At 38.8% G+C, this 15,205-nt stretch overlaps 1 protein-coding gene across 1 annotated transcript in view; it reads right to left on the bottom strand.

Annotated features, from left to right (window-relative positions):
* The window catches only part of CUBN (cubilin), a 299,720-nt gene that overhangs the window by 176,873 nt on the left and 107,642 nt on the right, over positions 1-15,205 (bottom strand). The window contains exon 28 of the mRNA XM_001377343.4: positions 987-1,137. Coding sequence (XP_001377380.2) covers positions 987-1,137 — 151 coding nt within the window. The remainder of the gene's footprint in view (positions 1-986; positions 1,138-15,205) is intronic.

Genomic DNA, 15,205 nt, shown 5'->3' with positions numbered 1-15,205 from the left:
CCATGGTGGGAAAAGTCTCCTTTTTTCTCCTCAAATTTTCCTTAAGCACTTTGCTTTCTGCTTTGACCCTCATATACGCTTATCATTCATTATACTTATTTGTGTGCATGTTGCATTCTCCTTGAGGACAGGGACTATGTTATTTTTCATCTTCCTATTGCCAACTCTTAGCACAATGTCTTGGTCCTACATTTCACTTTCATTTATTTATTTATTTATTTATTTATTCATTCATTCATTCATTCATTTATTTATTTATTTTAATTAATTTATTCATTCATTCATTTATTTATTTATTTATTTGTTTGTTTGTTTATTCATTCATTCATTCGTTTATTTGTTTGTTTGTTTGCTCATTTATTTATTCATATTCACTCATTTATTTATTTATTTTTGTTTTTTTTATTTATTATATTTATTTATTTTATTTTGCTGAATTAAATGTAGATTGTACTATTTAATCATAGACATGAGAAGCAGGGTGGCAATAGTAGAAAGAGAACTGGTCTTGGAGCCAGGAAGATCTGGGCTCAAGTTCTGCCTCTTACATATGCTGGAGGTGCAACCCTGGACAAGTCACTGGGCTATTGGCAATTCCCTAAGGCTTGGGGCGGCAGGGAAGGAGCTGATGCACATAGACAGAAGGAGTTTCCGCATCTGATATCTTCTCTAATAATAAAATAACAGGTCTGGTCCCCATCTCCACCCTTTAATATTCATATGACAAAAAAATGGCATGTGGGTTTGGAGGGAAGGCATGGCTGATGGGTCAATGGCCAGAGGCACCAGGAGAGGATGGAAGCCCAAAGTGGAGTGAGCACCAAAGTGGAGAGTAGAAGGCTTCCCTCTTCCTCACAGATGGGAGCAGAGGACGGAAGGTATTTTTTGTCAGAGTTCTTGCAGAAAGGAAGTTCCTAGCCAGGGAGGTGGTGGGGAAAGGAGGAGATTTAAACTAGAGCAGAAGCGAGCATGTCTCAGAGCCTTACCGTTGAGGTTCCAATACATCTGGAATCCCCTTTCGTTGTTGCCCACTCCATCAGTATGGAAGAGCACATGCAGCTTGGACCCTGTGGTAGTGCCGGCAGGGGGGATTTCTGCTCCACAGTAACGGGCTATCAGTTGAGGTCCATCATGCAGCTGAAAACAGAGGAGAAACTTCTTATGGAAGGAGCAACTTTCCAAGGTGGAGAACACAAGGTCCACCGAGTTAGACCCTAAATGCAAAAGTTTTCCGCCTAGAGAAGTTGGTTTTATTTAGAGAGAAGAACTGGGAGAAGGAATGGAGCTGCTGAAATAACTAGGGGAAAACCCACAACTATTTATGAATTAGAGCAACTACAGAAGGTCAGACCTGGAGTCAGGAAGCCTCATCTTTCTGAGTTCAAATCTGGCATCAGAAATTTACTAGCTTTGCGACCCTAAGCAAGTCTCAGGTTCTTGATCTATAAAATAAACTGGAGAAGCAAATGCAAAATTACTCCAGTATCTTTGTCAAGAAAATCCTAAAAGGGATCACAAATAATTGGCCATAACGGAAAACAAATGAATGGCAACAAAAATCTATGAATTGATGTTGGAATGCTCTATAAGAGTGATCCTCATTCAGTTTCTGGGAAGCTGTGGCACTCTTATGATTTGTTTTCATATGGGACATCCTACTACTGAGAAGTACCCTAACATCACCATGCAGCCAGTCAATATACATTTATTAAGTGCTATGTGCCAAGCAGTGGACTAAGAGCTGGAGATAGAAAGGCAAAGGACATTCTCTGCCTTGGAGGAGCCTATAAGCTAATGGGGAAGGCAGCATGAATAAACAAGCTCTCTAGAACATAAATCAGAGACAATAAACAGAGAGAAGACAATAGGATCAGGAGAAATATGGAAAAGCTTCCTGTGGAAGGTGGGATTTTATCTGAGACTTGTAGGAAGCCTGGGAAGATAGAAAATATAGCAGCTATTGGAGGAAGTTATATGACATCTTCTTATGGCGATGTAGATGTAGATCTTGGTTCAAAATGCAGGAAATTTTCCTAAGCAATGGAGCAGTCTAAAAAAATGCATCAAGATTAGTTGGGAAGTAGTCAGTTCTCTGTCACTGGAGAATTTCCAGGAAATGCTGGATGAATCACTTACGAGGGATATTATAGAATGGAACTGTTTATTGGATAGAGATGTTGAACTAGGTGACCTTTAAGCAGAGAGGGATGCTGAAGCCAGCTCAAACCTTCCCGACTTAAATTTTCAGTGTGAACATTTGCACCATGGCAATAGTTGTTTACTGGCTATCTAGACTTAAGAAAGTGATGGAGAAAACTTCACAATAAGAATATTTTAACACATAATGTAAACAATTAAGTTTAATTAAACTTAAAAGTGTATTGTGGGCACATTGCTCCCCCAGAGAGCCAAATGTTAAACAGTATACTATTGCCTTTAAGGCTCTTTCAATGCTGAGATTCAGTAAGTCAATGATTAAGTGGGCAAGAATAATGAAACAGAAATTCAGGCTTATAATATGTTTATTGCCCTCTGGAACACAAAATCATAATATCAACTGGAAGCAGGATGGGACTTAGGGCATTGTTTAGGCTCTCCTTTTTATAGATATGAGGCAAATGTAGCAGAGAAATTAGGGAACTTATCCCAGATAAATTAGTGAGACCTAGGATTTCAACCTAGGTCCCCCAACTCCAAGCCTAACAATCTTTCCTATACTGATAAAATGAGAATTCACTCCCTAACCAGATTAATAATATTGATGTTGAGGTTTGATTACCTTTTCTTTTGGGGGGCTTATTACTGACTTGACTTTCACTAGGATAGATCCTTAAGAAGGAGAAGAAAAAGAGAGGAAGGGAGAGACAGACAGACAGACAGACAGACAGAGACGGAGACAGAGAGACAGAGAAAGGGACAGAGGGAGAGAGAGGGAGGGAGGAAAGAGGGGGAAAGAGGGAGAAAGAGAAAGAAAGAGAGAGACAGAGTGGGAGAGAGAGAGTGGGAGAGAGAGAGGAAGAGAGAGAGAGAGAGGAAGAGAGAGAGAGAGAGAGAGAGAGAGAGAGAGAGAGAGAGAGGAAGAGAGAGAGAGAGAGGAAGAGAGAGAGAGGGAGAGAGAGAGAGAGAGAGAGAGGGAGGGAGGGAGAGAGAGAGGGACAGAGAGAGAGAGAGAGAGGGAGGGAGGGAGAGAATTTGCTGGGTAAAAAAAACAAAAAACTGGCTCTAAAACTTTTGTGTGTCCTGCTCTCTTAACCCAGAATCCTTAGTTCGCTACATTTCATTATTTCACCAGATCCTTATCTCTAAACAAATACTCATCTCTACCACATGCTTTCAGACATAGAATATGATAAGCCAAAAGTTTGGCACCCTCGTGATCTAGGCGATTCTGTACTCATCCCTTTTCAAGTTTCCATTTTTAAACCCTTAAAATCCAGCTGCCCTTGGACTAAACTACCAGTAGTCATGAAATGGAAAGTGTCTGGTGATGGGCTTTTTGAACAGGCTCAGTTATTAATACACAAACATTAGATTAAATCATCTTGTGACTAGATCTGGAAGAATGGAGTTGGGCTAGAATTTTGCTGTTTTAAATATTGCAGCAAGTATGCCAGCTATCAGCAAGGAGCTGTAAAACTTGATAGATCAGGGGCAGTGAGGTGGCTAAGTGGTTTGAGAGGCAAGCCTAAAGACAAGAGAACCTGACTTCAAATCTGACCTCAGAAACTTCCTAACTATGTGACCCTGGGTCAATCACTTAACCCCTATTGTCTAGCCTACTGCTCCTCCTGTCTTGGAACAAAGAGTGATTCTGAGATGGAACATAAGAGTTAAAAAAAAATACCACTTGACAGCCCAATGACTGTATGGGAAATTCTGTCTATTTTAATGAGACTTCATGTGTAATCATATTTGGATCTGATGTGGCTTATGCAGCCACCAGTGCCCTAAATCTCAACAGGCCCCCTGGCAAGTAGGCAGGCAAGCAGGTAGATGACAACTTTATCAAGACTGGAGGAGAGAAGGAGGGAAGTCCCCTAACCAAGGACATCCAAAAAGGCAGAGACAGAAGAAACAATAAATCCCCAGATTCTTAAGACTGAACCTGAGCCATAATCATCTATCTGTGAGAGAATGTGGGGCTTGTGAGACTTTGGGGAAGCTGGGGAAGATTTAAGGATGGTGGGCAGCCCAAGAGCCCTTTTTAATCACTCTCCCATCAAAACATTCTAAACATATGAATAAAGATGAACTTAATTTATCACAGTTGTCTCTCCTGCCTGGTTTTTTCCCCCCCTGTTTCAGTGAATGTGTGAATTAACTGTCAAGTTTCCAAGTTTCTAGGTAGATGCTTCCTTACAGGAAAATAAATAGGCTTTGTGGGAGAGAGCTGGAAAGTCAGAGAAAAAGGAAAATGTAGGATCAAGAGGCCTTTGGGTCAGATGTGGAAAAGTAAAGCTTGTCTGGGTCTAGAGTCACATCTCCTGCCATTGAGGGAGATTTCGGGGTGTACCGGAAAGTTCTACAGACTTCGAATCTGAAGGCTCAGTACAAGTCCCAGTTCTGCCCAACTTAATTAGCTTTTTACAAGAATAGCTGGGCTTAGAATGAGGGAAACCTGGGTTTGAGTCTTGTTTGTGATGCTTATGAGTAGTGAAACCATGTGTATGTCATTTAACTCCCTTTGGGTCTCAATTTCTTTGTAAAATGAAGTCAGAAATAATTGTATGGGTTTCGTGGAAGGGTTTGTCATGAAGTCCAATGAAAAATGCCTAAGGAAGACTTTGTAGACTTCAATGATTTTAAATGTCATTTTATGGCAGCTCTTTCCTCACACAAAAACATGCACCCCCCTACTGCCTCCAGGATGAAATACAAGATCCTCTCTTTGGCATGTAAAAGCCTCCACAATCTAACTTTTCCTGTCCAATGTATCAGCTGATAAAATCGTCTTCCCTCAAAACCTTTGCACATGCTCTCTTCTTTGCCTGAAATGGTTTTCTTTCTTCAAACCCTTAAAAGCCTCCTGGGTGATCTCCTTCAACTTTCTTTTTTTCCCCTTTTTAAAAAAATATTTAATTACTTAATTTAGAATATTTTTCCATAGTTACATGATTCATGTTCTTTCCCTCCTCTTTTCCTTCCCCCCTCCCAGAGATAATGAGCAATTCCACTGGGTCTTACATGTATCATTGTTCAAAACCTATTTCGATATTGTTACTATTTGCAGTAGAGCCATCATTCAAAGTCAGCATCCCCAATCACATCCCTATTGAACCGTGTGATCAAGCAAATGTTTTTCTTCTGCGTTTCTACTCCACAGTTCTTTTTCTGGATGTGGATAGTGTTCTTTCCCATAAATGCCTCAGAATTATCCCAGCAGGCTTTTTCTAATTCCCCCAGGTGTTCCACTCCTTCCCCAAAACATCTCCTATTTATTTTGTAGATAGTATATATTGACTTATCTATGAGCTATTATCTATTGACAAATTAAAGTAGAAAATAGATCTTCTCATTGTGGGTTTTGTATCCTCAGAGGCTTATCCCTAGCTAGGGGTTGCATTGGCTAGAGACTCCTTACTTAAGTTAGAATCTTGCTTCATATTCTTTACCAATCATATGACCCTGGGCAATTCATTTAACCTTTTTTTTCAGCCTCATTTACCTCATCTGAAAAATCATAATAATAATACTACCTGCCTCCCAGGGATGTTGTGAGGGTCAAATGAGATAATATTTACAAAGTACTTTGGATCTTTAAAGTATTATATAATTTTTTGTTGTTTAGTCATTTCAGTCATGTCCAACACTTTGTGAGCCATTTGGAGTTTTCTTGGCAGAGACACTGGAGCAGTTTGCCATTTCCTTCTCCAGCTCATTTTATAGATGAGGAAACTGAGGCACATAGGTTAAGTGACTTGCTTTGAGTCACACAGCTAGTAAGTATCTGAGGCCAGATTTCAATTTTGGTCTTTCTGAATCCAGACCCAGCACTGTATCTATTGTACCACTGTGATTATGGTCATATGCTTAATGAATGCTTATTGATTGATTATTTGAGTTGGGTAAGTCCCTGGTCCTCAGTTTCATTATATAAGAGATGAGGGAGTCTCTGAGTCTCCTTCTGGCTCTGGATTATATCAACCTAATGAGCACCAGGAGAGGGGTCTCAAGATGGTTCAGTACCAGTTTTATGAGAGTTGGGTGTCGTCTAGGGTCTCTACTAAACTGTAGGACATTTGCTCCAGGTTAGAGACTCACCATGTTTTTAAATTAAGTGTGGTGCTTATATATATACATATATACAAATATATATATTCAAGGATCAAATAAACTTAAAATACTGTAAGTTCAAAAATAGCAAATATAAAAATAAATGCAACATTTCCCAGGCAAGGCTGAACAAACAGAAAATCTCATACTGCCCAAAAAAGGCTCCTTCTTGACTTCAGGACCAAAGATAACTACTTCATCTGAATCCAAGATGGATGAGGTAAGAGACTTTTTAGCTGTGGCCAGTGAAGTGATAGATGCTCCAGTAGCCCATCCCATCCACATTAGAGGATAATATCAGGAGGAATTAGAGATAGCCTGAATCCTTACTTACAAAGCCACAAGTTTTGCTACTTTTGACTCATGTCAGATGAAGTAGGTACCACATGCTTCTCGAATGCCTCAGAGAGTGTGCTACATTTTCCCTTCTTTCCCTGCAAGCTTAATCTACATCAAATGGAAGATATGCTGTGAACTCCAGGCTTTCCCAGAATACCAAGATTGTGGGAAAAGAGAACTAACAATTAATAGGGGAGAATGAAATCTATATCCAATGCTTCTTTGGGGAAATACTTCATGAAAGATGCCGATAAGTCATCGATTGATTGGCACAGTCCAGTGCTCACTGGATAATACAGAAAACCACATCACTCCTGAAAAACAAAATTTGAGCCTGCCTATTTTTCAATGAGCAAAAGAAGAGATCTTTTTTGCACCCATGTAGAGGGGCAAAAGTCACCTCCTCCAGTTGTTCCCGCTCAAATTCACCACATAGAAATGAAACAGGTCATTTTTCAAAATATACAAATGCTGGTTGCCATAGCAAACACTGGGGGCAGCCCTGCTGATGCTTTTTTCAGAGCCCAATGTTAACCACAGGATATTGTAATGATTTGCCAAGTGTGACTCATCCAGGCTGGGGCAAGCCTGCTGGCTCAGTCTAGCTCAAACCACCAGGCTGTTTTCTCCACATCTTTAAAGTTCTAAAATGTCAAGCAAATAACTGATAATATCATCACCATCATAACCATCATCATCATCATCATCACTGCATTTATATGATCTGTGGAACAGATACTTTATGTACATTAACTCATTTGACCCACATAGTCCTGTGAGGTAAGTTTTATGATCATCCCCATTTTACAGATAAGAAAACAGAACCTTAGGACTATTGAGTGAATTGTCCAGGACCATATAGCTGGGAATCTCTGGGGAAGAATTCCAAATCAAGTTTTCTTGACTCCAAGTCCTTCATTCTATCCACTGTTCAACTTAATGATGATTGGGAGTTAAGATGAGTTGTAAATCAATAGGAAGGAAACTGCTAGGCAGAAGTGAGAAAGGGAAGAGATTGGGTTTCTTCCTTTGAACCTCACCACCACCACCACCACCACCACCACCACCATCAAGGCTGATTTTTATAATAGTCCTTTAGAGGGAGCCTGAAAAGTTATACATTTATATGTATTTTCAAAGTGGCTTTTTAGAGAGAATGGGAATAATTCTGCTCTTAAATAATATTTCTTATTACAGACTGGGAGAGAGAGAGAGAGAGAGAGAGAGAGAGAGAGAGAGAGAGAGAGAGAGAGAGAGAGAGAGAGAGAGAGACAGAGACAGAGACAGAGGGGAGAGAGAGGGGGGGACAGAGACAGAGGAGAGAGAGAGAGAGAGAGAGAGAGAGAGAGAGAGAGAGAGAGAGAGAGAGAGAGAGAGAGAGAGAGAGAGAATGTGGGTGTTTCAATTTGCTCAACTATTCTAAGGATACTCAAAGAGGAAGGAAATCTCTTGACCTTGGCCATACTGGGGGATTTTTATTGACTTCTGGATCAGAAAAAACTTGCACTGGTGATTTCCAAGGTTAGATTAGGAGTGGAAGTGATTTTCTGCTGCTTCTAAAGCAAAGTCTTCTATATAGAAGTTGCACAAAATGCAATATGAAAACATATGGTTTGTGCAGATAGACTAAAAGGACTGATAGGTGTGCAATAAACCAAAGAAGTACCAATGTTATCTGAGACAGAGACAAGCTGAGTAGGATGAAAGAACAAAGCTGTTATAGCTTTAGAGAGGTATTTCAAAAGAATCATTTGAATCCACAATTTGTATGGATGAGAGAGTCAGATTCAGCTGACATGAATCTAACATAGTTACCAGGAAAGGTTGGGAAACAATTTTCTGAATAAATTGCAGGAGTTAGAAAAACATACTTTTTAACTCATATTTATGGCTGTTGGTTCTTATTTATAAAGTTGCCTTGCTATGAGTTAAAAGAATTTGATTTTTTAAAAACTACACACACATTGCTAAAGTAGAGAGAGAAGGTGGTTTCATTTTAATTTTTGAATCCCCTAATGCCTGCCCCAAATGTTGGTTATTTGCCTTAGTTTTCTATCCATTTGTGTTACCCTTGTCAATAAGGAAAAGAACGTCTTATTCGCTGCCTTGACAGGAAGAGAAACTGGGTCACAGATTAACTAATTTTTCTAGGTTCACATTAGTGATTCAAAAGTTGATATTAAAATAAAATTCAAGTTTTGGTTCTAGGCTCTGCTGTCTCTCAATAAATATTGTTCTTGCAGTTTCCATGTTTTGTTTTTATAAAAATTACATAATGTTCAAATCATATTTTACTTCACATTTCAAAGGAAATGAAAACTTTCTCTTTTTCCATTACAGACAAGAGGAAGCTAGCTATGTCAGAGGCCTGAAAAAAATCTAATTTCTGCTGCTTTCCTCCATTAGAATAGATATGCAGAAATATTACACAGTTTCCCCTCCAAGACTTTACTTTTGGTTGCGTAAAACCACGAAGGGAGCAAGATTTTACATTTAATTGATCCCACCTAGGAAATTTATCAGAGAAGCTTTAAGAGAGGTAGGTGGCTCTGTGGATGTAGGTCTGAAGATGGAAGGTCCTGGGTTTAAATCTAACCTCAGATGCTTCCTATTGCTGTGACCTTGGGCAAGTCACTTAAACCCAATTGCCTAACACTTACCACTCTTCTGCACTAGGGAGTGATATTTAGTTTCAATTCCAAGACAGAAGGTAAGGTTTATTAAAATTAATTTTTAAAAAGAGAGTGAGCATAGTTCATTGGTCTGAATATAGGTCATGTAGGTTCTATGTAGGCAACACTGCTAAAATGAGAGCTTCAGAATCATACTTCAACATTTTAATCATTAAATACTAAAAAATGTTTACACGAAATGCCAGATAAAAACACTTACTTGGGAGAATCCTGTTTTTTTTTTCTAAAAGTCAATATGATTTTGATACATAAAAATACAAAAAATGCTCTACAGCAAATTCAAGAGAACCCAAAGACGATGGGGAGATTTTAAAATGGCAAATAAACAAAAATAAATAAACATAAAATATGTAAGAGAACATTTCAAAATTTCAAAGTGTTTTAGCTTAAATAAAGCACTGACTTTAAATGAAGAATTTTAAAGTTTAAAAAAAAACCCAACTGCTCCAGCTTCTAAGAAGATACAGTGTCAGGCTTAAGCCTTGACCAACAGCAAGCTCACAGTAATGGTTTTTGTTTCCTAAATTTTGCCACCCTTGACTATATTTTGATCTTCTGTATTTGTTGAGAGAGAATACTCGAGCCATACACATTACTAAAACAAAATTAAAACCAGAAAAAAGAAAAAAATACAACCTTGAAGTTGAAGAGAACTTCCTTTGATCTAGCACTTGGGAGAGCTCTCCAAGTCTGTAGAGATGTACAGGATGGTCCACTGGTACAGATAATGAATTCCCTGAAGTGGTCCCATTATTTGCATTCACACTGAATGTTTTACATAATTATAACTTCAAAGAGGGGGGATTTAAATGCATGTGACTACTTCAGGGGATTCATTGTTCACACTAATCTGGATCTAGCTTGCAATTCTCATTTCTCTCAAAGACTAGATCCCAAGTCCTCTGCCCTGGTGACAACCTGACCACATTAAATGTAAAAACTAGGCTTCCATCTTTTCAGTTGGGATTAACAACCAATGACTAGGGAATGGCATGGAACAACAGAGAGAATGCTGATTGGAAGGAAGAATTAATGGGTTTGAATTGTGGGGCTGCCACTTACTACCATGATGAGTTTAAACTAGTCATTTAGCCTTTCTGGCTCTCAGTTTTCTCATTAGTAAGGTGAGGCAGTTGGACTAGACTCTAAATAAATTATTTTATGAACATGTACAATGATATACCATCTCTTTTCTGTCTTTTTGGAGATTTTATTTTGTTTTTAATAGTCTTCCTTTTTTTCTTTATTCTCATTGATGTATTTGAATATTTATAATTTGTCAGAGGGAAAAAATACATTTGATCTATATCCAGAGGTTGTTTTGAGATTCTTTTTAAGAAAGAAGAATCAGTCGTCCCATCTTTCTGATGACCTCCACATGTGACAATTGGAAAACAGATTTTTTATGAACCAATCTTTTCCCATTGGTATCCTCCTTTTCTGCTATGCTACCTTCACCCATATTTCCCTGATTAACACTGAAAACTGGTGGCAATTTCCACCCTTCCCTTCTCTATATCCCTCTCCCTAGATGCAGGTGCTATGAAGCTTAATGGTGTTAACATCTGGAGCCTGGATTCATTTGAAAACTCTCCTCTGCTGTTTCTTCTAAAAGGAGAATTCATGGACTGCAGAGTGTCTTTGAGGCTTTTTTGCAATTCGGGAAGAGACAGAGAGAATGTGAAGGGGCAGCAACATGGTGCCACTGAAAGAGCACTAGATTAAGCATCAGAAGACCTGATGATTAAGTCCCAGTTCTCGTGGAGGAAGGTCTTTTAGTCTCCTCAAGCCTCTACTTTCTCATCTGCTAAATGAGAGAGATTACTTCATGGTTGCCATCAATTCTAGCAGTTTTTCAGGTTTTTGTATGCTGTCAAGATTTTGCTATTGCTAGGAAATGAATGAGTTTTAAGCTATTGTGATACTAAGGACTCAGCCTTTTCTGGTTCCCCCAATGCAGCTGAGGAAGTCTCCAGGTGTAACGACTTTTCATGCCACTGGACCCAGGCTTCCAATACCGAGAGAGTGGGACTGTCTCTGTGCATCGACTTTTCCACTTAAATCTTCACGCACAGGTATCTTTGTGCACAAAAACACACAAAGACAATCGTCATCCTCGGTTAGGGAGAGACTACTACTACTACTCTGGCCCCCAATTGCTAGAGTCTTTCCCTCTAAGAATATCTTCCACCTAGTAAGTTTATATTTTTGTACATATCTTGACATATTCCTTCCCTGTTAGAACATGGGTTCGTTAAGAGCCACTTTTACTTTTCTTTGAATGTCTAGCACTTAGAACAATGCCAGGCACACAGTGATCCCTTAAATGCTTGCTGGATAATTTGACTGACCATAGATGATACTCAAGTTTTTATATAAGGCAGATTTAGAATAACTGTGCAGCCTATATTTGTATCAATATATTAGTTTAAAATTGAAATGCAACCGAAAGTCAGGCCTCTTCAACTACCAAATGGAAAATTATTTCCATTTTTGGTTTCTTCCCTGTGGCATAGCCACAAAGGAAATCACTTCCATTGGCAGATAATGCATAGTTAAATACATCTTACATCCCCCTAGAGAGAAATCAAGGCATAGTGGAGAATCTTGTCTTTTCTTTGCTGAATAAAATGCCTGCTCAAAGCATCAAAAGAACATTGGTTCTAAGAAATTTAATAAATGAGTTCAGAGTGGAGCTAAGAAGTCAATTTCAATAATAAAAGAATGTCGTTCCCATGGGGATGAAGACAATCATCAATGAGAGCAAATTACAAGCATAGAATTCCAAGTAAGAGGCTAAAGTGAAAACAATTTCCTGGAGCAATGCACAAAAATTATTCTTTGGCATTGATTACAAGAAGATGTAGGGGGACTTCTGGGTAAACATGGAGGCAGTCTAAACGCAGGACTCTTCCTTTCCTCAGCACCTACCAATATAGATTGCCTCAGAAGGCCAAAAAAACCCAAATTCATATGAATGAAGGGACTCTGCAGTAGGGCTCAGCATTGAAGGTTTGTGGGATTAGGGCATATCCACACCATAAGGGGGTGAAAACACTTCCATCAAAATGTAAGCTGATCTACCCTCCCTCACCCCACCTATGGAGCCAGAGTCAGAGCCAGTGTGTACTAGAATCGGTGAGTGAGTGAGTGAGGGGCACCTCTAAAGAGAGTGAGGGACACCTCCAGGTCCTTGGCAGCTGACTAAGACCACCAAAAACCTATCCCTGAGAGCAACTAAACCTGAAACCTCAGCAGGCTGAAGAGCACAAACCATGGGCACCCGTGGGGAGATAGCACAGAGAAGGGCAGCATACAGCAGAAGCTGCAGAGACTTGAGAGCTGACCTCAGGCAAAATCCTTGCTCTTTAGCTCCATACACAGAGAGCCTGACCTCCTCACTCAGATTTCTGACTGGAAAGCAAAGGAAAAACCACCATAGTGATGGCAAACGATGCCCAGGAACAACTTCCCAATATCAAGAAAAACAAGAAGAAAGGGTTGAACCTTGAAAATTTTTATGGAGGAAAAAGCCAAGCTACAGAGGAACTAGAAGAGGAAAAACAGATAAATGCACCAAAAATTTCTGAAAAAAATGGAAATTGACCACAAACTCTTGAAAAATTTAAATTGGAGCTTACCAAAAAGATGGAAGCTTTCCGGCAAGAAAAGTGGGAAATACTTCAAAAAGAAAATAACAGTTTAAAGGACAAGAACTCCCAATTGGAGAAACAGCTGGAAGCCATGCAAAGCAGGATAGACCAAACCAAAAAGGGAAACCAGTCCTTAAAGACCAGAATTAGGCAACTGGAAGCCAATGATCTTGCAAAACAGCAAGAATTAATAAAGCAAAGACAAAAGGCTGACAAAATAGAAGAAAACAAAATATCTCACTGACAAGATGACAGATTGGGAAAACCAATCACAAAGAGACAATTTGAGAATCATTGGTCTACCTGAAACCCCAGAAATAACCAGAAATCTTGACATCATACTACAAGAAATTATCCAAGAAAATTGCCCTGAGGTTTGTGAACAAGGGGGCAAAATAGACATTGAAAGAGTTCATAGAATACCCTCTACACTAAATCCTCAAAAGACAACTCCCAGGAAAGTAACTGCCAAATTCAAGAGTTTCCAAGTTAAGGAGGAACTTTTACAAGAAGCCAAGAAGAGACAATTCAGATATCAAGGAGCACCAATCAGGATCACACAAAGTCTGGCAACTTCCACACTAAAGGGCCACAAGGCTTGGGATATGATATTCAGAAAGGCAAGAGAATTGGGTCTTCAACCAAGGATCATCTACCCATCAAAACTGACTATATACTTCCAGGGGAAAGTAGTATGGGCATTCATAAATAGAAGATTTCCAAGTATTTGTAAAGAAAAGACCAGAACTAAGTGGAAAGCTTGATATCCAAACACAAAAATCAAGAGAAACATGAAAAGGTAAATAAGAAAGAGAGGGAAAAGGGGGGAAATGTTTCTTTTATTTAAACTTGCTTCTTTAAGGGCTTCAATAATATCAAATTGTTTATATTAATATATGGGGAAAATGTTATTTGTAACTCTCAAAAATTATATTCACTATTAGAGTAACTAGAAGAATCATTCACAAGAAGAGATTGGAGTAATAAGTGGTATGAGATGATATGCAAAAAAAGAAAAAGGGAGGGGGGAATCAAAGATGGAACCAAGAGAAACCTGAAGAAATAAGATAAATAGGATAATCTTTATCACACAAAGAGACACATGGGAAGGGGAGGGGAAGAATACTATTATAAGAAGGAGAGGAAGAGAGTGCTAATAGGTAATACTTAAACCTTACTCTCAGTGAAATAAGTTCTGAGAGGGAAGAGCATCTAGATCCATTGGGGTATTGCATTCTATCTTGGCCTACAGAGAAAGTGAGAAGGGAAAACTAAGGGTCCGGGGGAGGGGAAAGGGGAGTACAAAAATGGAGGGAATGATAGGGGGGAGAACTTAACAGACCCCCCAAAATAAGAAGAGAACAAAAAAGGAGGAGGGAGCAGAAAGGGAAGCATATTAAAGGTGGGAATTCGGAGGAATGAATTAAAAGCAAACCACTGGTTTAAAAGTATATAGCAAAATAAGAAAGGACAGAACTAGGAGAGGATATCAAAATGCTGAAGAATACAAAATTGGCAATCATAACTTTGTACATAAATGGGATGAACTCACCCATAAAATGAAACAAATATCAGAGTGGATTAGAAACCAAAATCCTACCATATGCTTTCCACAAGAAACACAAATGAGGTGAGTAGATGCTCACAAGGTCAGAATTAAAGGTTGGAGCAAGACCTATTGGGCCTCAACTGATAGAATGATGAAAGGAGTTACAATCATGATATCTGACAAATCCAAAGTAAAAATAGATCTGATTAAAAGGGACAGGGAAGGTAACTACATCCTGATAAAAGGCAGTATAGACAATGAGGAAATATCAGTAATCAACATTTATGCACCAAATGGTATAGCATCCAAATTTCTAAAGGAGAAACTAGTGGAGTTGAAGGAGGAAATAGATAGTAAAACTATACTAGTGGGAGACCTAAACTTACCACTATCACATCTAAATAAATCGAATAAAAAATAAATAAGAAAGAGATAAGAGAAGTGAATGAAATCCTAGAAAAATTGGAGTTAATAGATATATGGAGAAAAATAAATAGCAACAAAAAGGAATATACCTTTTCTTCAGCAGCACATGGTAGATTCCCAAAGATTGACCATGTACTAGGGCATAAAAACATGGCAAATAAATGCAGAAAAACAGAAATGAAAAATGCAAGCTTTTCAGATCATGATGCAATAAAAACAAAAGTCAATAAAGGTACACGGAGAGCCAAATCAAAAATTAATTGGAAATTAAA

This window comes from Monodelphis domestica, chromosome 5, assembly GCF_027887165.1.
Source record: "Monodelphis domestica isolate mMonDom1 chromosome 5, mMonDom1.pri, whole genome shotgun sequence".
In the NCBI taxonomy this organism is placed as follows: Eukaryota; Metazoa; Chordata; class Mammalia; order Didelphimorphia; family Didelphidae; genus Monodelphis; species Monodelphis domestica.
The sequence above is the reverse complement of the archived record's forward strand: the minus strand, read 5'-3'. Positions and strand labels throughout refer to the sequence as shown.